This window comes from Hydra vulgaris, chromosome 05 (genome assembly GCF_038396675.1).
Source record: "Hydra vulgaris chromosome 05, alternate assembly HydraT2T_AEP".
NCBI classification, from domain to species: Eukaryota; Metazoa; Cnidaria; class Hydrozoa; order Anthoathecata; family Hydridae; genus Hydra; species Hydra vulgaris.
The window spans coordinates 42,868,655-42,895,948 of NC_088924.1; the positions used below are offsets into that span (position 1 = coordinate 42,868,655).

General features: G+C 28.6%; 1 protein-coding gene across 1 annotated transcript in view; it reads left to right on the top strand.

Annotated features, from left to right (window-relative positions):
• Window positions 1-27,294, top strand: part of LOC136080066 (uncharacterized) — a 126,070-nt gene that overhangs the window by 90,153 nt on the left and 8,623 nt on the right. The window contains exons 9-11 of the mRNA XM_065796680.1: window positions 24,311-24,363; window positions 24,852-25,103; window positions 25,890-25,936. Of these exons, the coding sequence (XP_065652752.1) occupies window positions 24,311-24,363; window positions 24,852-25,103; window positions 25,890-25,936 (352 nt within the window). The remainder of the gene's footprint in view (window positions 1-24,310; window positions 24,364-24,851; window positions 25,104-25,889; window positions 25,937-27,294) is intronic.

Below are 27,294 nucleotides of genomic sequence, written 5' to 3' on the forward strand. Positions count from 1 at the left end.
GAAGCAAAAAATTCAGTATTCGAATTCAAACCTAACTCTGGGGAAATTTCGCGCCATTGGTAAGGAAGTAGACATGAGTATCCTAGTTAAAAGGTCTTCCGTAGTAATCTGTAATAAGACCGTTAGGTCTTCTTGAGGCATCTAAAGCAAAATGATAAAAAAAGTGTGGCACTGTCAACAGTGACACTGTTCAGTGAACTTTTACAGATGTTGATACAATTAGCTTCTCTGAGAGCTACCACAGTTCATTCATCATTCTCGACAAGAATCAACGTAACAAATGTTTACATCTGCGTCAGTCTAATAGATGAAAATGCTTTCTTTAGACTTTACCTTTGAAGCTTTTGCAGGAGAGTAGCTGAATGCAGTTAATATCTGCCGAGTTAAATATCTTTTGGAGACACCATTTTTATCCTTCACTCAACCACGTTTATTTTTTCTGTCACGTTTATCTTTACCTTAAAAAGTAAATCCAATAAGACACCAGGAATGTTGCAGATTGTTTTGGATTACATGTTACCAGATGCAGCAAAATTGTAGTGATAAATATGGTCATTTCTCATCTTCTCTTGTTTCTCTCAACCGAATTAAATCATTCATGTTCTCTTAAGCCACAAAATTTTGATTTTGGTTTTTTTAAATTTTCTTCATAGAGTCTTATCTTAAGTTCTTTTGCTGCGTTCTGATATTTTTTTTTTCTATCTGAAACTTAAAAATGGTAAAGTACCGTACCTTCGAAAATCAAGCAAAAGAATCCTTTGACTTTATTTATTTGTAAAAAAAATGTATAATCTACTGGAACATTTTTAATGTAAACTGTTTTGCTTTCGTTATATAAATGCTTCTGATTGACTGATGATTTTTTGACAAAATTTATTTATGTATTATGAACCAACTTCCTCTAAAAAGTATTCAGCCATTATATGAATCTTAAATATATATAAAAAAAAAATATTAAAATTTAAAAATAAATTTCCAAACGGAATACTTAACATATACAAATATTCTTGTTGAGGAGTTATGTAAACTCTCTTAAAATTTATAACTTTGATAAACAATAAATATGTTTCCTCATCACCTTATACGTATTTGTTTTTTTATGACCGATTTTTCTATCCGTTTCTTCTGTTTGACTTTAAAACTATAAATATAAAACTAACGTTTTAAGCTTTTTATCATTTGAAAACAGTATACTGCACCTACTGTAAATAATAGAAAGTTTAGAAAGCTTTATATTTTTTTATTAAAAGATGCTTTTGTTGAGTTAAGATGTTAAGATGCTTTTTTAAAAAATGGCGAAAAGTTTATCGATAACTTAAGTCAAAGAATTACTTGATGTACATGAGAGTACGTATTAAAAATTTTTGGTGATAAAATTGACAAGCTAGAGGGTAAAATTGAAATACTAAAAAATAATTCCTTAAAAAAAAGAAATACTTGTTACCTACTTAGCACACCAGCCTTGGAATAGCGTTAATTAAAGTTATTAACAAGGTTTTAAAAACGTTGTATTAACGTTGGAAATAAAAAGGATAAAAAACATTGGATTTTACAACGTTTTATGTTCTAATAACACAATTTTAGATTCTCCGAAGTTAATTCAAAGTTAATCAAGTTTTGAAATTTGATGTAAAAGCAACATGTTTTTTAAGTAAAAGTTGACAGTCATCTTGGGGTACAAGTCCCAATGACACGCTAATCAAGATTCATGATCACATTCTTTACAGTTTATTTCTGTTTTCCTCTATGCTACACTATCTTATTGATTAAGAAAATATTTATAAACTATACTAAAATTTTCCAGAAATAAATTCAAATATAATAAAATTTAGTTTGTTACTACATATAAGGGAGAGTTGCCATAATTAGAACAGCGAACACTTGCATTTATTTTTGAAAAAAATTAATTATCGCAGTATTTTGCATATTTTTAGGAAAACGCGATATTTTCTACATTTTGACACATTTTTAAAGTTATTCCTTAAAAAGTGCATGTGCATCATTGAATTAAAGTTTTTTTGCGTCATTTTTTTGGGTAATCTAATTTTGTGGTCACACTATATTGATTGCGCTTAGTAAACTATACTGCTATAGGTTATACGGTTTTTTGTGTTCAATTAGATGGAATTTAAAATGCAAATTAGCAATGTAAACTTATCAAATAAGTTGCTGCAAGCATGATATTGCAGTGATTTAACAAAATAGCCCAAAGTTTCCTTGCTTGGAACTATAAAGTTTTCCTTATTTAGTCAGTATTAAAATCCTAGTGTTGCAGAAATAGTTTAAGTGCAATTTAAAATTACTGAGTAAAAACCATAAACCTTAAAAATAATACTTTATTTAGAAACTTTTTGTGAAACAATTAAGAGAACATCATAATAGTTAAAGCTTTTATACAATTTTTTGTTTGTAGAATTTTAGTTTGACAAGGTAATGTTAACGTATTATAAGTTTGGAATAAACGGTTTTAAATTTTACGGTAAAGATAAAATTCTTTTTTATTCAACTTTTGTTGATTTACTTGGTTTTTTTTTTAAAAAAACAACCTGTTCTGGTTAAGGAATCAAGTGTACCAGTTTAGGGAACCAGTTGCCTTGATTGAAAGAAAATGGTATCTTTGCAAAAACAAAATTAATTTCAATTACTGTGCAATCAATAAAGTCAAATTATGGCTAAAAGTATAGAAGGGGTTGTCTGTTTGTATTAATCAAATCATAAATGTTTTCATAGTTAAGACAAATTTGAATTACAAATATTTATTCCTAAAGTGTTCCTAAAGTGTATTTTAAAGTGTAAAGGGGAAAATTCAGCTACAGCTGAATTTTTCCCTTTACCTTGTAGTGGACTTATTTGATGCTGACATATGCGAGACGATATCTTCAGTCCAGTTTCACTAACATAACATTGCCACAAGAGCACTCTGATTTTTAAACACCGGGATAGGAATTTACTGGTAGTGTAGGTTTATTTTTAGAACTCAGTTGACTAATGAGATTTTTTCGGAACTTAAACACTGGTGCGTATCCTGCTTTTTAAAAAACTCTTCGTAACTTAGGACTGATTCCAGGGATTTAGGGTAAAGACACATCTTTTTGGAGACATTAAAAAATGTTGATTTTTTGTGTGATCTTTTTTGTTGTTAGCACTTTCTTTCGTAGACTTAACTAGTTTTTCTAGACTTTTCCTCTCATAGTCGCTTTCTACAAATACATCAATAAGAAACAAAAATACATACAAACAATACAAGAAAGAAAATACATCATATAAACAATAATCAGATAATGTTAAAAATTATAAATATTCCCAAAACCCATCTTATTCTCTAAAAATTAATACCAAAAATCTAGTTATTTTACCATGGATCTTGAAATTAGGCCTATCTCTTAAAAGAGAATTTTGTAAAGTTGGCATTAAATTAATTAATAATATAATATTTAATATAATATAAAATTATAATAATTTTTCCATATTGTCACGATCATAGCACAATCGCCTAAGTCATTTTTTCTTCTTTTGAGAAAACTAAAAAGAACTGAATAACTTCGATATTTCTTTTGCTTCGTCACTTTGGTTTATTCTGTGGCATCTTATAACTTAGATGCTTTCATATATTACTTTAAAAGTGATTTGTGTATTACCGTTGAGACACAATAGGATATAGGTAATTGGTATCCTAAAAAAATGACTTAGGCAATAAAACAAGTTCTTATTATGATTTAGGCGACTGTGATTATAAGAAAACAAAAAAATTATAACGGAAAGAGTTTATAACATGTGAATACAGCTTGTATTTATTGTACTACTTAATAATACATTTAGTATACATTTACAAGAGAAAAAATGATTGATGAAAGTTTTTTTTAAAAAAACACAATTTTTTTCATGTTAATATCAAAAATATAATTTTATAGTAACAGTAACACACAAAAACAGCTTTTATTTGATTAGTAAGTAGTAACATTACTGAAACATTTAATGCATTTAAGATAACTTTTCAAATTATTCAAATATTATATTTAAGGTAACTTTTCTAGTTGCCTTACAATATAATATTTGAATAATTGTGATTGCTCAAAGTTTATTGAAATGAAAGTGCATCATAAAATGCATGTTCATCTTTGGGTAAGGTAGTTTTCATAGTTTGAAGATCATTAAACTTTCTTTTGCTGATTGGCCTACAGTTAGTGTACATAGGGAGCCACTCAACTGTGTTCTGGGTGCTACTGAAACGAGTGGGTAATAAGTTCCATTAAATGGAACCTCTAAAAAGTTTGTACTCCACTTTTCCATCAGGGTGGTACAAGAGCATGTTAACCTTGCTTACTGTGGGATCACCAACATTTTTACCTGGTCTAATGCTGGTAAAGTAGGTCTCTTCTAATTTGGCAAAGTCACTGAAGTCCATCTGATTCACAAAATGTGGCTTGGGGTTTCGCCTGGCAGTCTGCATCATTACAACTAAATCTCTGGGAGTGTACACGTCACTAACAATATTTCTCTCAATGATACTGTGCATTGCATCACATTCCTTGTTCGTATGTCCAGAAACAAGATACTTTTGATAGATAAAGACACCTGTCTCTTTTGATAAACAATAGTAAATGTTTGATAAATATGCATTTTTGTTTTGAAAGCCACAACCGTCGCTCCATATTATAAGTTCTTTGATATTTCTGTTTGCATGAAGTATCGTTTTAAAATGTGAGTATTGCAAATATGCAAATACTTCACTTCAGAAATCCCCTTTAGTTTCGTCCCATACATAACAATATCCATCTCGATTACACATGCTATACATTGTGAAATTATGCACATGTAGCTTTGTCTTGTAATACAATCTTCTTCCTTTACTCTGAGGACAAAGTAGCACTGACTGAGTGTCCATAGTCCAAACTAACACTCTTTCATCCATTAATCCTCTTTCTTTGTCTTGATCTTTTTGCTCTCGAGCATCATATTTCAAAGCTTAATGAGTCTGGTGTTCTTCTACAGCAATGTTTCCGAATTTTTACTGCGATACAATTGTCACATTGGTCTTTGCGAGGCATAAAAACTGACATCTTGAGAGAGTGAAAGGTATTCTTAAAATATGTTTATCCAGCTACTCTTTTTTCAGCAGAAATTGCATCTGATGTGTATAAGTTATATAAATCAATTACCTTTGTGCCTGGCTCAAGAAACCTTTTTTACTTATAGGCTCGAACCTTTTGACAACAATGAGAGTCCACACAGGGTACTTTAAGTAGCCACTCTTTTATAAATTGTGCGTCTTCATCAGATATGCTTTTACTAGAAACAGATTTTTCAATCTCTTCCATATCATCTGGACATTTACCAGTTCATGCATTTAGCCAATCATTAATAGTTCTCTCTGGCATTCCTAAAGTGGAACAAAACTTTATTTTGCTCACTTGTACAACAGTTCCATTTTGAAGTCTCAGTTTATACATGAAATTAAGAGACCTTTTGTTATTTTCTGATTTCTTTTGTTTCTTATAAACAGATGTTACCATGGCTCTGACAACATTTTACCTCTCACTCCAGGATGTCATTTCCCAAAAAGATATATAGATCAAATTTTTTTCTTCTTCTGCTACATTTAAAGAGTTTCTGAGTTTTGATTTCTGGGAAAATTGAGTGTCACATTTTTAACCATCTTTCTTTCTTCATTAACAACTGCTCTTCTGCTGGTATACTCTTCACATTTAAGCCTCTTTGTCTTTGCTACATTTTCATTCCATGTTTCTGGCAGTGGTCTTTTGCTTTTCTTTCTCTTTACTCGTTCTGCTAAAGGACCTAAACTAGAAGAGTCCAGTTCAGATAGCTGATATTCGTTTTCTCTTGAAGATCTATCATCTATGGTTTCCTTTTCTAAATGTTCAGACACGCAATTTTAAGGTGAAGCTAAATCTGCATCAACTGTATTTACAAGAGCATTCTAGTAAGATTCCTGTTTAACTTCTGATATCAGGCATTCGAAAAGGAAGGAACTTAATTCAATGTTTGTCTCTTCCCTCTGGTCTTGTTCATTGACTAATATCCCAACAGGGAGAAAGCTATCATCACATGTTTCCTCATCATCATTGGAACCTGAATATTAAATAAGTTTTTGAATTAAATGCTTAGATTATTGAATCTCTACATACGAGTTATAATATAAAGTCACTGCATGTTTGAAAGTCGATTGATTCTAGTCCAAGTATTTTTCCTCTAGGCCTATCTACTACATGTATAAAGTTTATTTTACTCTATGCATTAAAACAAAAGAATATTATTATATTATTTGCTTTAATTAAAATAACAACACTCGAAAAATCAAGATGCTATAACTATAATAGGCAAACTATCACAATTGCTAAAATCAGTTTTTCTCAAAGAAAAATCACAGCAGACATACATTTATTCCTTTAGTGTATGACTTAGACAAACTGTGCTTAAACTTAAACGATTTATATTTTAAACATTAATAAACATATATGTGACAAAATATATTTCTTATAAACCAATATTTTAAAAAATACTTACTTTCATCCAATATTCTTCTGACTTCTGAATCACTGTAGAAAAGCGGCGTGGTATGAGTAGTTATGTTGAAGAAAACAAGTTGTTTAAGTCAAAGTGCGGATTTAGACAGAAATGAAAAAATTAAAAATAAACTGATTTCTGATTGGTTTAAGACATTGATGATTTGCCACATTATAGAAGACTGTATAAGCAATATATTTTAACTCTTAACTCAAAACCACCAAAACATGACTAAGGAGAATGTGCTATGAACCTGACGATATATTATATAATATTTAATTGAAAATGTATATATGTAATTGTAAATGCACATATATATAACTTTATCTTGTCAGACTTTACAAACTAATAATTTAAAAATCTTTATAATCTCCATCTGGCTTTATAAACTTATTTAGAAATACAAAAAAATCTCCATCAAAACTCTTAATTGTAAGTATTCATTCATAAACTTGATCAAATATTAAATAGTAGATGCGATCTGTACCTACACCTAAACATTACATCGCTATCCCTTTACGGATCAATATGCTCAAATTCTCTGGCACCTCTACGATTTATACATTATTCATCAAAGTCATGTTCTTGACTTTCAATTCTTCTGTTAACGAGATAAGGTAATCGTTGAACAACATCTTCTCTTTTGACGCAAAGCCCATTATAATAAATTAATCAAAAAATAAGCAAGTGGCAATCACATCTTCGGTTTACATATATCTAATACACTTTATCAAGTGTTTATATGTCAAACTTACTCCAGTGGGGTAAAATAAAATATTGAGATTTCCAAAAAATACACACTTTTTATCTATATTATAATAAGTTTCCAAGTTTTTGCAAAGAAAATATAAATACCAGCAGAGAACATGACCAACAAAACTGAAAACTTAGACGATGTTAAAACCATGTCGGATAGCAACTTTGGTTCATCCCAATAACTAAATTAAAATGATGTTAAATTAAATAAAAAAAAAATAGTTGAGCTATGAAAATAAATTAAAAAATATAAGGACAATTTTTATTATTACTTAGAAGGAGATGCAGATATAAGATGTAAAGAGTTTCCTAGATTTATTATTCTTATAATCATGAATTATATCTAACCATTAAATCAATCAATTTTTGTAACTGTGATAGAAGTTGGAAATACAACACAACAAAAGTAACTTTTGTGACAATGGTCTTAACCGGGATGATGATAATTATGTGACGACGTCAAAAACACTCTTAACATGACATTGTAAATTTTAACGGTTTTGTATAATAAAGCGGTTTTATTCTTTTATATCAGCTTTCAATATACTTAATAATGAGTGTATCAATTTCTCCTCAAAATATCGTAAAAATAACAAACTTTTTTAACAAATAAAAATTAATCTAAAAAAGGAAGTTTTATTTCAAAATATTTATAAAAATAAAATCTATTGAAGATATCAACATTTAATATATATATATATATATATATATATATATATATATATATATATATATATATATATATATATATATATATATATATATATATATATATATATATATATATATATGTGATGTGCGAAACTAAGATTTTAAGTTCGAAACGATTCGAAACAAAACTAAGCCACTTTCGTTCGAATTCGATTCGATTCGAAAGTACGCTGCACTGATATTGAAATTTGGTATTTAAATAGTAATAGTTTATAGTGTGTGACAGAACACAGAACAGAAATGAAACATTATACATTTTATATTTAATAACCAATCATACTGCAGTTTTATAATGTAAACAGAATACTAAGCAACACAGACTAGACTCTAGAGTCAAATAAAAGTGAATGGAATCAAATGAGACAAGTATCATACAATACAATTACAATGAGTAATAATCAAAATTAAAAAAAATCAAGTCAAGTACTTGCAATGCAGTGAATAGAAAAAAGACTAGGACTAGTATTATATTTATAGTTATAGTTTAACAGATAATTCAATACAAGTAAAAGTACAATGCTATAATGAATGCAAATGCTATACAGTTATGTAAAGTAGTAATACCTACATAGGCAATTGTTCCAGAAAGTCCGAGACCTTAATCTACAGTGTACTGTACTGACTGTGGCTGGCAGGGCAGTCTGGCTTCGGTACGCTACTGCTATGTGCTATACTATTTTCTAGTTTTCGTGAATAAAAGTTAGTTCAGCCACATGCTCAGAGAGTAGATTACATTGTCTTATTGTAACAATGTTACCAGACGTCGAGTTCAATCTCTCCGAATATACAGAAGTTGCTGGAATAGCCAATAGTGCCCTCGCTATTCTTTAGAGTTTCGGCAGACGGTGATGATTACCTTTCCACCAATCAAACACATTGGCGTTCCTTCCAATGGAGGTTCAACTATATACATTCTGACCTCCTTCTTGCACAGAAGCTGCATCATCAACTGGCAGCATGCTATTCGCAGTTGCTGCTGTAAGCATGCTGTCGAATTCATCCCATAAACTACATGGCTTGGAGGCTGCAGTTGATGTCCAACCAGGACCTGAACCAGGACCAGCACTTCTAAAACCAGGAGCGGGAGCACCAGCACTAGCAGATGTCCCTACAAAATATTATATAATATAAATAGATGTAAAACTAAAATAGCAAACAGAAATGAAAACCTATGCATTATTGTTTTATTATTCATCTGTAATTAAATTTAACAACAATGAAGTAAATCTGAAAGTTAAATTTGAACTGCAGGCCATTACCATTACCATCAAGTCTTAATCTGTGTTAATCACGTAACTTAAAACGTAATTGAATTGTACCTTGAACTAAGTTCGTGTCATGATCGCTCAAGGCACAATGTCCACCTCCACCAACACCAGTACCGCCACGAGATCGGAATTCCTTAGAGTACTGATGAAGAGCGTCTACAATAGTAGCTTTCTGTTGTTCAGAGAAGAATATGGATTTTTAGCGTGGATCAAGAAATGTACATGCTGCATCAAGCAAAGCTGATATGAATTGCGGAAATCGTCGGTCTAGTTTTAACTTTAATTTTCGAGCAATAAGTACACCACAACTCTTATGTGAAGGATCATTGATGAATCGCTGCAATTGCTGATTTAAGTCAAGCAAAGCCGGAATTTTCATAGACAACGTTGGGTAGTTCTTGCCACATAATTCACAACTTGCTTGTTCAAATGGAGTAAGAATTGTGTGATAGCCTTCAGCAAGCTTCCAGTCTGCATTAGTCAAGTTATCAATTTTTCACTTATTGCTAGGTCTGCAGATATAGCATCTTTTTCTTCGCATAATCTCTTCAGCATAAAGTAATCCGAGTTCCACCTAGTAGCAACATTGATTATCAGTTCACGTACTACCTTTCATAATCGCTTCTGCTCTCTGTGCAAATTCTGTGTAGCCTGGTAGCAATGGTGATAATGTGACACACTACGACGGCCCTTGGAAAGGACAGTCTGCATTCCGTCAATTTCACTCACGGCATCATTGATGGTTAATTGTAAAGTTTGATCAAAACAAGAATGATCATAAAATGATTGTGAGAGATTCATGGCGCTTTTCATATTACTGCCATTTTCACAAAACGTATAAATTGGAACAGTCCGAGGAAGCTCCCAAATATCAATAGTCTTGTCTAAAGATTCAAGAATGCTTTCGCCGGTATGTTCTCCTGGAAACGGCTTGTTTTCTAATGCAAATGTCTTTAGCTCAAATTCAGGGCTTACATACGACAGTCATAAATAAATATATAAATCTTGCGTCCTCGAAGTCCACAGGTTAGTCGTGAATGAATATGAAGGAATATCTTCAAAATCTCAATAAATTTCATTAGCGGCTTTCTGTTTTACACTACTATATAACTCAGGTACAATTGATCTTGAAATGTAGTTCTGCTTGGCACCAGATATTGTGGTTCCATTAATTTCATCAGTTCTTTGAATCCTCTGCCTTCTACAAAGTCGTATGGCAACATGTCTAGAGCAAGCATGCTACCAACTGAATTCGTTATAGCGAAGGCATTTGGATGACTTGACGACCAATGTGCTTTCTTGATAAAAATGGTCATCAACTTTACTTTGCTTCTTATTTCCATTTTTCAGTTCTTGTTGTGCAAGTTTTCTTTTACGATTCTCTTCATTTCTCGCTACACTATCCGCCATTTTAAATCACATAAAATTTCAATTAAATAATATTCATCAACGCTTTGACATTCTTGTATGTTTCATGTAAATTTTCAACAATGGCAGCAATGAGCTAAAGTTTAACATCTGTGTCTCGAGATATTGTTACTATCCGCCATTGTAGTACTGTATAACTTTTTCTTTCACTATTAAACAATAAAATTCGATTAACTTTGGGTTTGCTTCGAAACAAAGACAATATACTTCGATAATTCGAATTCTTCGAAACTAAAAAAAAAGTTCGATTCGAAACAAAACTAAAAGCAAGTTTTTAATTCGCAATTATTGAAATCGAAGTTTCGAATTTGGCACATTACTAATATACATACATATATATATATATATATATATATATATATATATATATATATATATATATATATATATATATATATATATATATATATATACATATATATATATATATATATATATATATATATATATATATATATATATATATATATATATATATATTTATATTTATATGTATATATAAAATTGTATACATATATTTAATATGTTTAATCTTCACATAACTCTCAACTCTATAACTCTGAAACACGAAACTTGACGAACAATGCCGCTGCGCGTAGAAACAAGTTGAGCGCGGTACTATCGGACGTGGAGGGGATCAAACTTGTGAAGCGAGCCCTCTACTACTACACCACTTCCGCATAATATATATATATATATATATATATATATATATATATATATATATATATATATATATATATATATTATATATATATTGTTATACATAATGGGGCAGCTTGATTTATTTTGTCAATTAACTTTTTTGATTTGGTACTGTAAACCTATATTGTTTTACATATTTCGTAATTTAATTTCATGCTTCAATTTTTTGTCCATTCAACTATTCCATTGAGGTCATATTGTAATATTTCATTATCTTTCTGGTTTTTAATTACAGTACTTAACTTACTATCATCTGCAAATAGCTTGGAGGTATCGTGAACTAGTTCATGCATGTCGTTAATAAGTAGGTTAAATAGAATTGGCTATAAAACTTCGCCTTGTGGTACACAACTTAATACTGGAAGTCATTCAGATACTTTATTATTAATTACAACTCTTTGTTGCCTGTTCGAGGGAAAGCTGTAAAGCCAATCTAAAAATATGTTGTCGAAACCATAAGTATTTATTTTAGCAATTAGTAGTTTATGATTTACTGTATCGAATGCTTAAGCAAAATCAAGGTAAACCACTAAAGCATAAAACCCACTATTTAAAGCGTCAGTAATTACATCTATTGATTCAAATAAATTTACTAATTTACCTGTAGAGAGGCCATGTTTTTCTTTAGCTATTAAGTTGTGTAAATTTAAGTAACTCGTTATGTCATCTTTATTTTTTTTTGCATTACTTTACTAATAACTGATGATGATGAGATAGACCAATAACATGTCGGATCATTTTTCTTCCCTTTTTTTAGAATAGGTGTGATGTTTAATTGTTTCCATAGTTGTGGTGTAGTTCCAGTGTTGTATGCTTTGATAAATAGTTAACTAAGTGGCAGGCTAAGAGCAGAATTGCATTTTTTTAGAATATAAGGAGAAATATCGTTAATTCCAGCTGCTTTGTTTTCATCTGATAAGTCAAGTTTTTTTTTAACATTAAATGGTGAGAATAGAACAGATGGATTTAAAGTATATTTTTTAATTGTTCTTGAAGATAAGCTTTTTATTAAATTATTTTCTTGATCAGTTGGTTTGCTGAGTGATTCGTAAAATTGTTTATTTAGACAATTGGCTGTGTTTACATTTGTTGTTAAATTTATGCCGTCAGTGTTGATTAATGAGATTTCAATATAATTTTTGATTATTTATATATTTGTATAATTATTTTGGGTTAAATTTGCATTTGTTTATTATTGATTTTTCATGTTTAATTCGGGCAGTTTTTACTAATTTTTTGAATTCTCTTGCTTTTCTATTGTAATCAGTTGAAAGTTGTTTTTTATGGCCAAATGATTTTAAAGCAGATTTCATAAGGAAATATATTTTTTTTTGATTAGCTGTCTTTTTATTATCATTATTGTGCCATTTAATAAAGCTAGTTTTAATTTTATTACTATTGATACAGATTTTTGGTATATGAATATTTATTAGATTTTTATAAGTTTTTATTAGAATGTTTATCATTTTGTTTATGTCTTGATTATTGAATAGTTTAAACCAGTTGATGATGTTGAATGCTATATTTAGATCAGAATAGTTACCTTTTTGGTATATTTTGATTATTTTTTGATTTTTTTGTATGGTGTGTGATTCATTTAGGTAAAAGTCACTGGTAAGTGTTGAATGGAGATTTTTTTGACTGTGATATTGGATCATTAACGTTAGTTGTATAGATCTTGTTCGAGTCATTTGTAATTACTAGATCAATGATGTTATTATATATATATATATAGATTACTAGATCAATGATGTTATTGTTTCGAGTTGGTTCTAGTACTGATTATACTAAGAAATTTGAATTGAGAGTGTCTAGAAAGTCTATACTGGATTGACGTGTACAATTTGATCCTCCATTAATGTCCCATAATATGTCTGAATAATTGAAATCTGCTATTAAGAGACATGAGAAACGTTTTAGCTAACTATTTCGGGAAGCTGATGTAATGGAATAGTTAATTGTATTATTTATTTGGTGTTCTGAGTGTGGTGGTCTGTAGATGCAACCGATTAGGATGGATTCTGTTTTAACTTTAAGTTCACACCAGATTGATTTAATTATAGAACTGTTTAACTGTTGATAATTTATTTCTAGTGATTGAATGTCTTTTCTTATGAAAATCATCACACCTTCATCTTTTTTACTAATTCAATTTTTGTTATAATGAGTGTAGTTAGATAGGAAGATAACAGATTTTTCATCAAACCAGGATTCAGTTATGCATATAATATGTGGTTGGTTTTGTTGACTCAGCATTAATTGAAATTCATCCCATTTGTTATCTAGTGAAGTTGCATTTGAATAGAAGCAATTTGATTTGTTTAATGTTTGAATATCTGAATTAAATTAGTATGGTTTAGATAGTTTTGATTGCAACTTTTTTAAATTCACCTGAATGGATTCCCTAATAATATTTTTTCCCGTTTTGTTCATTGTAACGTTGCCTCCCACTACTTCCAAGAACTTCATGAGTAAAAGCTGCATTTCTAATGTTTCTGATTTTTCTTAATTCATTGTCAAATGGTCGTTCATTTTCAGTTTTGTCCTTGTTAATGTAAACATTTTTAAAGATATCAGTTTCTTTTAATTTTTTTGAATTACTAATTACTAACTTTTGAGTGTCTATGCTGTCAAGTTTGATTAATATCAGGTCTGGACGTCTTTCTGATCCTTTATTTTTTTTTGTTAAACGTATTATTCTTTATGTATTATTTAATGAAAGGTTGGCATTTATCACTTTTAGCATTGTTTCAATATTTTGTTTATCATTTTGTAAGAATGTATTTTTGTCTTCACTGGGTGATTTGATAGTACCGCTGACAATAATAACGTTTTCAATTTTCTTTTGGTATTGAATTCATTGGTAATTTTAGCCATCATTACAATTTCAGTTTCTTTTAGTTTTGGGATACTTTGCTTTGTTGCTTCTGCAAATGCGAATACTGTTGGATTGTCTGGAGGTAAAATTGATACTCTTTCTGCTTTGAGTTTAAAAATTTTGAGACGTTTTGCTTCATTTTCGGCTTCTAATGAACTAACTCTTGTAACAAGAGTAAAAACGAGTGATGATAGTTTTCCACACCAAATATGAAGAAAAAATGTTGTTAATTCCTTTAATTATAAAGTGACAGTATCAATATTGAAATAAAATTAACTACCCAAATTATTGAAAGAAAAAATAACTATAAACAAAAATTTTGTGAAAAAGGACCATCATAAAAAGAAGCCTTTGTTTTCCAAAGAACTACATACAGAAGGGAAGTACTCTTGACGTTTATATAATAAGCTTATCACCTACATTTAATGAGGAAAAAAAGTGGCTAAACTTTTGTTTACTTTTGATTTTTATAATAAATACTTCTTATCTGATGAAACTTTTAAAGATATTATTACTATTCAAATGTAAAACAATAGTAATAGTAACATTTTTATAAACTCCTGAATAGGCCATCTGACGGTGCGTGAGAAAACTTCAGCTCATATTTAGTTCAATACATAAAAAACAAACGTATTAAAGAAAATAAAAAGAATTACTTAATAGAGGACTTCAATATGGACTATTTAGCATGCAATGATGTCAATAAAGTAAGGTACTTTTTTATGATAAAATTTTTAGAGCAAGAGGAATACCTCTCATCAACAGCCCAACTAAATCTAGTTGGGTGGTTGATTAGAATTATTCCTCCCGTTCAAAACATTTTATCTCTATCTTATATTTATAGAAAATTTATATATTTATAACTTCTTTATAGAAAAACTAAAATATTTCCTACTATTATTAATAATATTATTACAACTAACATTTTTGATAATGACCTCCAAGATGGCGTTAAGAAATCTGTTATATCAGACTATTTCCCTATTTTTTTTTAAACCCAAAACACAGTATCTATGACATAAACAAAACTCTTAGAAAGCGTAGATATAATCAAAATAATTTAGAATCATTTAAAGAAAAACTGTCGCAACTACATTGGAGTCATATAAACTTTTGCGATGACGCAAATCAAATTTGTAATCAATTCTAAGAATCATTTTAATCTGTATGTACAAACTTTCTGGTAGGGCGGGTTAAATTTTTATTTTTTATATTTTATTTCCTTTACCAAAAAAACTGACCTCTTGGATACCTAAGAATAATGAAAAAAGAAAGTATACTTTAAGCCTGGACCTCGCGCATAACGATTGAATATTAGAAGAAATATTTGCTTTTCATCAGTTTCTAACAAATGAAATAAAATCAAATAAATTCTTTAACTGTAATTGCAAACAGAAGAATTAAGAAATCGTTTTTTTTATTAAAAATTTATCTTTCCGAATGTTTAAAATTGTTATTCATTAAGAAATATATTGCTTTGCCTTTCGTTAATTTCTGTCGGTAGTTTGAAGTACATTTTGGTTAAAAAAATTTGATCTTGAGGTAAGTGTTATGCTTATAATGTCATCTTTGGAATTGAAGCAGACTACTTTTTGTGATACCTCTGTTACAAGTTTTACGAATCATTTCGTTGCTTAGGTATGATACAGAAACCTTTCAATGTTCCACTCAGCTGGTGTTTTACCTTTTTTTTTATTATGATAATTCACCTCCTCAAGTCCCAGAAGGCCACTACAGACGAGGAGGCTACTTATTTGTGGTATAACCCTCTCTCAACTCTATAACTCCGACACACGAACCTTGAGGAACAAGGCTGCGCAGAGAAACGAATTGAGCGCGGTACTACCAGGGACATGGTGGAGATTGATCTCGGAGTCTTTTGCTTATGAAGCGAGCGCTCTACCACCACACCACTACCACAATAAAACACTAATGATTGGAACATTGACCAAACATCTTTACCAGAGACTCTTCACTGCAAAAAGAGCGATGCAAGCACTGAAGAGTTCCAGTTAATCATCTATATGTAGTCGGTGGCAAAGAAATTAACTTTAGGTGGTTGAAAACTTCTTATAAACTTTTTTTTGGAAGCTACGCTTCTTGCCTTTACAATTCGTCTAAAACTCGATTCCCTAACATAAATCTGTTTGCCTACCCTCATTGTTAAAAGTAAGATTTGTTGATTTACAAAAAAAGCGTTTCTTTTTTTACTAATGGATCTATTACTTTCAATAAATCAGTGGACAGTAATCTTAACAAATTTATCACTTCAACTAAATAGCATGCTCCATTCGTAAAGTATTTACTTTTTTGACATGAAACTACTCAGGACATATGATTTTAAAAAAAAGAAACTACAAATTTGTTGGATTTTTAAGACTTAAGTACAATCGTAAATTCCTATTTGCAGTTGTTAACAACCTTGAGTGTGACATTGTTCCAGGTTAACGAACAGATAAATCTTCAGAACAACTACCTGATTTAATAGCAGAACGTATATCAAACAGGAACTGCTGATCTTTACCTAAAACTTTGCGATCAATTTCTGGAATTTCACAGTCAACACTGAAAATTGTAATAATTTTAACAGGCAAAACTTTTTATAAATTTTTTGATTGCGAGAATAGCACTAGTTTTCCATGCAATGTTAGTGCGGTGCCATTACATCCAATTTCGTCCTTTTCTTGGAATGAAAATCTTCTCAAAGCAGGCTGTACTTTTCCTTGCTCTGCAAGTTGTGAAACATTATCCACTTGTGCTCTTCTTGCCTTAACTTTTGCCTACAACATATTGGGAATCATAGTTGATTACAATACCGAAATACCTTGCAAAACACTCAAGGTGATAGCGGCTGTTGTCTTGTTAGATAATCCATAGCGATTACTAGTCCATGCAGTAATTTTTTATTTCAATGTACATCTGTTATAGTGGCTTAGTTATATTAAATTCTTCTGCTTCTTTATCAATTACGTCTTTAATGGCAATTGAAATCTCACTCTCTTTAACCTTCTTTGCTTTTTTGTTTTATCTGAATAGTTTGAACATGACTCATGCAGCAATGAATTATAAGCGAAAAAAGCTCTTTTGTGCTCAACAAACTTCCTATCCAGTATTTATTTAATTTTTTTGCTTCTTTTAGGTTAACATTTTAATTCAAAAATAGTTCAATAATATTTTCTTTTTCTTTCCAAACTTACAAGTAATTGAAACAAAATACAAGCATTCACAAATTTCGGAGACCATTTTACATTTGCAATCTAATATTATTTTACACTTACGCGCTGATACATCAAACAATAACTGTGATTTTTTTTCTTAAATCTTCAAATTTTTGAACTTTTCTTTTTCTTCAACGCACTTGAAGGATTTATAAGATTAAGATAACTGTCATGGTATACATTTATCAACCGGACTACCCTATAAAACGTTATTGTGGGTATTGGATATGCTTTATCAAACACAGATTTAAATTGTTGCGCAACACTTTTAGAAACCTTAGTAAACTTAACTGGCTTGTTGTTTAATTCCAAAGCAAGTTTGTATTTTTTTTATATAAATAACACTTTAAAACATCTTTATAAGTTGGAAGTTTGTTCGCAGATAAGTTTGCAGTGCATTGCAGGATACTATAATGCGAGTATTTCTATAAATTTTTAGGCGTTATGCGCTGGCTCCAGATATAAAATATTTATTTAAATTTTAGGCCCTCCCAACTATGCAGTTTGGGAAAAAATAATTGGTTCTAAAGCTTTAAAATGTTCTTAGATTACAAAAGGTTTAAACAATTTTTTAAAATAAAGTAGAAATTCTATATAAAATACTTAAAAACGAATTTCATTTTAAATAAATAATATATAAAAACTATGAGAATTTATTTGAAAAAAATTTGAGAAAAAAAATTATTATTCAAAACTTATTACAAAATTTTAAAATGACTCTAAGCATACCCAGTGGGCACAGGACCTAAATACGACGTCTTTTAAACGTTCAAAAGTCGTCTAAAACGTTCAAAAGACGTTTGAAAGACGTCCAAAATGGTAAAAAGACGTTTAAAAGACGTCTTTTTTACGTCCTGTGTCCACCGGGATACGAAGACAATTTTAAATGAAACAACTGGTAACATAGGACTGTTCAACCTCTCTGCTAAAAATGATTTTAGACGAAAATGAAAGTATAATTGAATCAAGTGAAATTGCAAAAAAATTGAATAGGTACTTCACTGAAATTGGTTCCACTCTTTCTGATAAAGTTTCGATTACTAAAACTTTGTTTATTGACTTTTTAAAGACTTAAGTATTTTATAGTTATGACCTGATTTATTTTCTGCCGAATTTGAGAGGCTATTTAATCTCTAATAAAAAATAAATCAACTGGGGTACACAAAACAAGTATTAATATAATAACAAATTGTTATGAAAGCTTAAATGATATTCCTTTCAAAGTTTTCGAAGGATATTTAAATCAAGAAATTTTTCAAGACTTATAAAAAATTGCTAAAGCTATTCCGATATTCAAAAAACGGAGATAAACAAATGTTAGTAACTACCATCTTATTTTCCATCCTTCAGATATTCTTAAAATCTTTTAGGAAAAAGTAACTTATAATAAAATATATCACCATCTTATTTAAAATAAATATTTCTAAAATAAAAAGTTTGTTTTTAAAAAGGCTTAAAGAAACGATAAATTATTCAATTTTTACAAAAAATCTCCTGCTTCTTTGATAAAAATTATTTTACTTTAGGTGCTTTTGATGACATTTCTACGGATTTTAATATCGTCAATCATAATATTTTGCATTAAAAACCTAAATACTACAGCATAAAATAAAATCTATAACTACGCGTTGTCAAGCATAACCCATAAAGATAAAAATAAATTGATGAATAATAAAAAAATACATTTTAATTAAACAAAATGGGTACATATAAACACATCAAATATGGTTCATACAAATTAAATAGATAAATATTACTGTGCTCATTTGCTGTAAAAACAGATTAGTAGAACATAGTTTTATTGATTTTAATAATAAAGGAAATAAGTTTAAATTATAACATAATCCAAAATTATATTTAATAAAATTACCTCACAACCCTAGCTACAAATAATAAGAACAGTTTTTTCAAAATCAATTAATAAAGACAATGACCACTCTTAATCAGGTTCGTTATTATACTTAACATAATATGTGGTTCGTTTTACTATTTATTTGATCAACTCTTACTACTTGAGCACGTTCCAAAATATTTCAAGAAAATTTTCTTCTCTAACATAATATTGAATAGAAATACTTACAAAATCGGATGATGGTTAATAAATTTTGATGAAGAATATATTTTTGTTGGTCTAAAAACTTATATAGTATTGCATCCTGAATTTTTTCCATCAACTCTTTTTTTTGTTTTTTTTAACAACTGCATCATGTAAAATACATGGCTTGAATTTTAAAATTTTTTAGATACAAGCCTTGTATTTCAACCTTTAAAAATTAAAAAAAAAAAATTTAAATTATGTTTTTTCAAACATTGAACTACAAATTCCATAATATATTTTTAAAATTATGTACTTTAAAAGCAACAAAAAATATAATTACTGTGGTAAATGCACTTTCCTAATCCTTAGCAACGCCATAGCGAGAGTGTAAACAACTAAGTTATTTATTTAACTCCTTGAAGATTACCCCTTGAAGTTTTGAAGTATTTCTCAGTGTTAGATCTATTATGCTTTCCTAATGTTCTGCAAAATATTATATATCTAAAATATATGCTCTGCTTCATTATTTTAATGTTATTAAACTAAAACTGTCAGTCTTAATTTAACTAAAACATAAATATTTGGATATAGCGAGCTAAAGAAATAAAGTTAGAAGTTTAAAGAAAAAATAGCAAGGAAATAGGCATACAGTGACAGCAGAGGAAGTAAATAGTTGCAGCAGTTATTCAGAAACAACAAGGGCATTAAAGCTTAATAAAAGGTATAACTGCAGTCCTACAACAAACTATGATTCTGATATTGACAATTATTTTATTTATTTGTAACTTTAAAGTTATATAAAAATACATTTAAACAGTATTCTACATACAATGAGTGTAACTGCAAGCTGAATGTTTTTCATAATGTATCTATACGTAAGAGAAATTCCATTGGAATTATTATCTATATATATATATCTATCTTTCTATCTATCTATCTATCTATCTATCTATCTATCTATCTATCTATCTATCTATCTATCTATCTATCTATCTATCTATCTATCTATCTATCTATCAATCTATCTATCTATCTATCTATCTATCTATCTATCTATATATATATATATATATATATATATATATATATATATATATATATATATATATATATATATATATATATATATATATATATATATATATATATATATATATATTATCTTACAAACTCAGAGTCTGAAAGTACATTTCATTCATATCCATTCATAAATGGAAGTGTTTCTTGTTCAAAAACATTTGAAATAAATTTACCTGATGTTATGACATTGGAAAGCTATACAAACTGCCAAGTTAATCATTTTTGCTTAGCAGGGTTAATGGAAGCTGCTGGAGCTCAAGAAATATTCCAACTTACCATACAAAAGTATAGTTTAAGGTATCCTTAGTACCTTGGAAATAATGACTCAAGTTCATTTTCTAATGTCGTTAAAAACAAATCATGTGACGATTATGATATCAAAAAGCTACAAATTATTGGACATTATTAGGGAGAGTATAAAATGACGCAAAACTACAATGAGTTTTTTAACAGTTTAATATGGCAGCGATGCCCTAAAGGTACTTTTACTGAAACAAAAACTTTTGAAATATCTTTTTACTCTTCTATTTTAAATTACAATCATGGATTTTCTTCTTCAAGTTGCATTTTTAAAATGCTTGGGTTTCCTGGAGGTGTTTATTTTGAAAAAGAAGCTTTCAAATTAGACAAATAGAGATAAATAAATATATCAAGAAAATCAACTTTTATTAATAAAAAATGAAAAAAACATATAAAGATTAATAAAAAAAGGTTATTTAGACATTGAAAGGAGAGAGATGATGTGAACTCTTACGCTAGTGGCAGTTTGCACTAATTTACTTTTTAAAAAAACTCTTTGTTTTTATGTTTGTTTCTTTTAATTGTGTTTTTTAAGACTTTCTTTTTTTGATATATTTTTCTTATAAAAACGTTAATATCTTTAGTTTGATTAAAGCTCTTTTCTCCAAATTTTCAAAGTATATTTATTAACCTATTTATGAGGGCTGGAACTAGATTTATAGTTTTTCAAGTATAATTCAGATAGTTTGAATGTAATTTATCAAACTGAAACAGGCAATAAACTAATTTTGCACGTTTATTGTTGCCTTTTTATACGTTTTTAACATTTCAAAAACAATTTAGTTCCAGCCCTGGAGCAACTATTTAGCTACCATTTGGCAAAAAATGGTGTATTAAGTCTATATTTTTACAAAGATGTTATTGTTTTAGCTAAGGGAAGATTTTGCACAAATTATACATTTTCACAAAAATTTGAAAGACCAACTTTCTGGCGGAGTAGGTAGGGGTTCAAATGCAAAATGTTATCAAGTAATTCAATTATTCGCAAAAAAAACAACCTGTGAGTAGCTTTCCAAAATGTCCTAACGCACGGACTTTTGCAATAAATAAAAGACGTGTAACATCATTCTTAACTGCTTTTAGTAAATTAATTATATTTGACCAGGCATAAATTCTATTATAATATCCTTGTAATAATATTGGGGAGCTGCATTATGATACAAAATGATTTTCAATAAATGGAACAAACAGTAAATTTTCGTTATGACAGGAAAGAATAGATTAAAATATGATCCAACATAAGCTTCCTTGCTACCCTTTGAATGAAATGCCTTACATGACGTGCGAACTAACTTTGCAACATCACTAATTTTATTAATAAAAGCAAAAACAATTTCATAAATATCTTTTAACAGAACTTTTTAAAAAGAAAGTTAAGTTTTAAACTTGCTGATGGAAAGTTAGCACCAGATAGAATTTGCAGAAAACTTCACTCATAACCTTCATATTGTCGTTGACATTTAAAGAAAGTAAACGCCAATTATAAATTGCAATTGGCAAAATTTTCTCTTAATGATTTTAATTGCAAGCTAAGTAGAGGATTTACTGGACCAAGATTAAACATTTTTATCTTTAAGTGCTGTTATTAACTTGGCAAAATTGATTTTTTTTTTATGATAGAGTTGCTCACAACATCACAAATATCTTATAAGTAAAGTTCTGTAAGATAATTGCTGCACCACCATCAACTACTTCTGATAAAATAAAATTATTTTTTTTTACAGTTTTTGTTGTAAAGTTTTTTGAAAACGTTTATGGTACTTCTTAGTAGATTGTCAACGTTAGAGTTTTTGTTTGTCTTTTGTTTATTTTTTTATTTCAAAGCATAGCTTTAACAACTTGAAACTGACTTAAAATTGATGCTTTTGCATTAATTTGCATTTTACAGCGGCTGACGACATTCTAAATATGTTCTCCTTTGGTAGTTTGTTTAATGCTACTATAATGACTTTGTTGACAATATTCATATTAGCATTCATCGAAAGAAGTTTCATGATGTTTTTTCGAATGTCATCACAAAATCTAGCATCTTCAAACGTTAATATTTCTCATCATCTAAAAAAGAAACCAATAAGTTTTTTTGTTCTCTTCTTCTAAAACATTTGTTTCGCTCTATACTGCTGCAACTTCTTCTTAACTTTTGAGGTTTCTCATATTGTTTTCATAAATTTAGTTGTTTTTATTTTACAAAGCAATTTTTAAACTACTTCTTTTTACAACTTTAGTATCTCTAACTGAACCTTCAAGAATTGAGTTAATAACACTCATAAAATGAAAATTTAAAAATGGCCACTTAGAAAATAAAACACCCACTCTAACAAACCATAAATAAAAATTTTGAAAACTTCGTTACATTATAAATAAATAGTTGCTGAATCTAAATTTACTCGTATTTAAAAAAAAATTGAATAATTTTAAAGTAAATAACTTTTTCTATTTATAAGTAAAATCCTGTCTTCACACAAACTTTTTTCAGATCAGTTGCATGGTCATAATGATCATTCAGCTACATAATCACTGGCAACATGTAACACAGTGCTACCTGTTCTATGCCCCGCTGCCTTGCGGGATTCATTTTCTAAGCAAAGGCTAAAAAAGCGTACTTCTAGTAATCAATTCTATCTAATATCTGTCATGTATATAGATATGTTGTTTTATTATTGTTATTTATTTATTTGTGAGTCTTATATCTAGTTGGAGATGCCTAAGTTACTCTTTTAGTTCACCTGTAATTTACTGTGCTTGTATGTTTGTGATCTGTCTAAACCACTGGTGCGGTGTTAATTCTTGCTTGATTCTTATGTTCTTATTGTTGTATTCTTCATGCTTTCCTGGCTCATATAGCCAACAACTTTTCAAGTCTTTTGTAAACCGTTTCCTTGCTTTTTAACTCTATTCTTTTTTTTTTCTAGTAACTCACAATTAATTTTGGTTGTTGTATCCTTGTTGGGAGTGAATAAGAATAATAAAAAAAATGTTATATGTATACATTTTTTTTAAAAAAAATCGGTACAAAAACATGCATTTATATGGTTATTTTTTATGGGTGGGTTTTCATTTATCGACACCTACAATCATTTTTTGCAGTTATAAGACAAAGTTTTTTAAAAAAAAGTCATCATCAGAAGTCATAAGACAAAGTTTTTTAAAAAAAACTTTGTCTTATGACTTCTGATGATGCCGAAGAGAAACCTGAAACAATTTTGTGCATTAAGTGTGGGGTTAATGACGACCTTAAATAGCGACGACCATAAATAATGCAACCTTAGCGTGGTGTACGATCTCTGCAAAGGTTAAAATGAATAAGTTTAGTTATAAGTTCTAATAATCGCATTTATAAATGATTCTATAAATTGTCATAATTATAAACTAATAATGATTTATAATAATTATTTTCATTTAGAATAAAAAACTATTGTGGAATATTGTCTTCGGAAGAACCAACAACTTTTACAAGTAAAATATTTCTTTTTTGTAAATGAAAATTCACAGCTTTTTTTTAGTCATGTTAAATGTCATGTAGTATTATGTATAAGATTTGGCCTCCTCTTGATCTAAATATACCTGATACTTTATTTTTTTCTTTAAATAAATCTATAGCATAAATAAAAATTTTATAAGTAAACATGTTTTGTACTTGTCAAATTAAAAGTTTTAAACGAAAATATACAACGATCCCATTTATCATCAAAAATAACTATATAATATAATAAATAAATAATAAACAGTAATCAAATAAAAAAGAGTAATAAACAATAATAAACAGTAACATCAAATAAAAATTGTCCATCATTAACTAAACAAAAATTGAATCTTACTGGTATAGGTGTCCTTGTAAAAATAAATGTTCAAATAATATTATTGATAAATTTTATAAACATATCACTAAAAACATAAAACATTGTTTTTTTCCTCCCTTTTATGAATATTTATTTTTTATTTAGGGCTTTCTCTTGTCTTCGTAGTTCCCATATGTTTTGATAACATTACTCAAAATGTTTATTTTGAAGATAAGTTCGGAAATGTTTTGGTTTATAATTATTTGAACAAGAATTCGTTAAGATTATCTGATACTAAAGAAAAAGTGCTTCAACAAACATCAGCAAGTTTACCATTTACCACATCAAGAGCAGCAAAAATTTTTTGTTGCGATGACGAAACGCAAATTGGCTACTACAATGGTGTACCCTATTTAAGTAAGATATCGTTATTTGAATTATTTTCAAAATTTGTTTTAAAATACATTAAATAATATCAAAAACTTCAACTCAAAAAGTTTTTTAAAGATATCAAAAAAAAAAATAATGTTTGTTATCTTTTAAAAAATACCTTTATTGGTTGATTTGTTAAGAATATGCTAAGCTAGGAAAAATAAAAAAAAGGACAAAGATAAAGACAAAAAGACCAAAAAAAAAACTTTTAATTAAAGTTGACGTTTGTGTAATAAGATAAAGCTAAAAATATTTTTGAGCAAGTCGCTTCCTTTATTGTTTTTTATGTTATGTTATAGTATAATCATAATGAAGATCACTAATTGATCCACCAAGATCACCAATTGATCAATAAGATTATTGAATAACTTACACCAAGATTACACATATATGCAGTGTTTATTATTTTAGTTCGAATATTAATACATTCAATATCATTTTTTTTCTTTTATCAATGTTATTCATTTTTCAAGGATTTGTTTATTTCTATTTTTCTTTATACTTGGCTATACTTTTAGAACTTGTAATGTCTTTTGTGCGTGTGTCTTTAAAATGATCAACCTTTTATTTTGCTAAAAGCTTTATGAGCAAAAAAAATCTAAATTAATTATAAATATTTATAACATTTCATTTAAAAATAGAGGATTTTGCTTGCATTTCTAAGATTCCCTCTCCAGCAATACCAGAACTTTATTATGATATTGGATCTAATACCTAAAAACTTAACTATAAATATAATACCTAAAAACTTAACCTTTATTAATCTTTTAGTTGCAGCTGATGCTTTTATAATACAAAAAAGCAGAATATTTTACTGGGTAAGTTAATTCCTGAATGTTTTTTTTATGTTATGATATCTATATGTGGTGTGTTTGTTATCAACATAGTGGAAGGAACAAGAGTAAAAGTTCAGTAAAAATCAATGTTCAAATCGTGTCAAATCAGTCTGAAACTTTCAGGAAGAGTTCTATGAACTAAAAGAATTTAAAAAAAAAAAAGGTTCCTAAAAATCTTTTTTTGGTACTGAGACGATCCCCAATTGAATTGCTGTAAAAACTATATAATCTTTTAAACCAAGAATATAAGGTTGTATTAAGAGTAGATGTTAAAGTAGAAATAAACTTAAATAAACAGCTATACCACATTACTTATTAAAATATAGTTAAAAGCATAAAAAAATTACATGTATATTAGAAATATAAAATAGTAGAAATTGAAGAAAAAGAACTTATTAATTCAAAACTTGATAAAAAGTTAATAAAAAGGTGAATTGTTTATTTTAATTCTTAAGTCAAATATCGGTACTTATACAAAGTTTGTTGCAAGCATTTTAAAAACTTATTTTGTTTACATCCGATAGTAAGAACTGTAACCAATTTTTCTTACTAAAAACGAACTCTCACACTATTTCCAAACTCTGATACAAATTTATTATAATACTATTCAACGTAAGAAGCAATTTCGTAATGATTCTTTTCATGGTTATTTTATTCTTCTCCAAATCCCAATAAAAGTAGTGGCTTATACACAATACAATTTATCAATGCACTTGGACTAAAACGCTAATTAAGCCGCCACCTATTTTTATGAATTTGATGTTTTGTTTATGGGCCTGATCTATAGACATAGATGAGGCATTTTTGTTATTTTTAATTAGAAAAAACTTTTGCAGAACTTGGTGTAAACCTCATGGTGCTTATGAGAGAGTAAATTCATGTCAACAAGAAAAATTGTAAGCTATCTAGAATAGTGTGTGTGTGTGTGTGTGTGTGTGTGTGTGTGTGTGTGTGTGTGTGTGTGTGTGTGTGTGTGTGTGTGTGTGTGTGTGTGTGTGTGTGTAGATAAGTGAAGTGAAGATAAACCAGCAAAAAAAAGTTGTGTTGCAAAATTTAATGTTGGCAAAAGCTTGGAAATAGTTTAAATTTAACAAAATAAAAAACATTAAAAAGGAAACTCTTTGGTAAATTATAATAACTCCGGGAAACATGAAAAAATAATACGTTTTTTACACATTCATAAAAGTTACTTTTACCAACTTAGTAACAAAAAACAATTAAAACATCATTTTTTTGTTTGCATGCACTGTTTGCACTTACCTAAAAAAACTATTTACTTGTGTATTTTAAAAAACATTTTCAGTATGACCCCATGGATCGTTTGCGCTTTTATTTAAAGC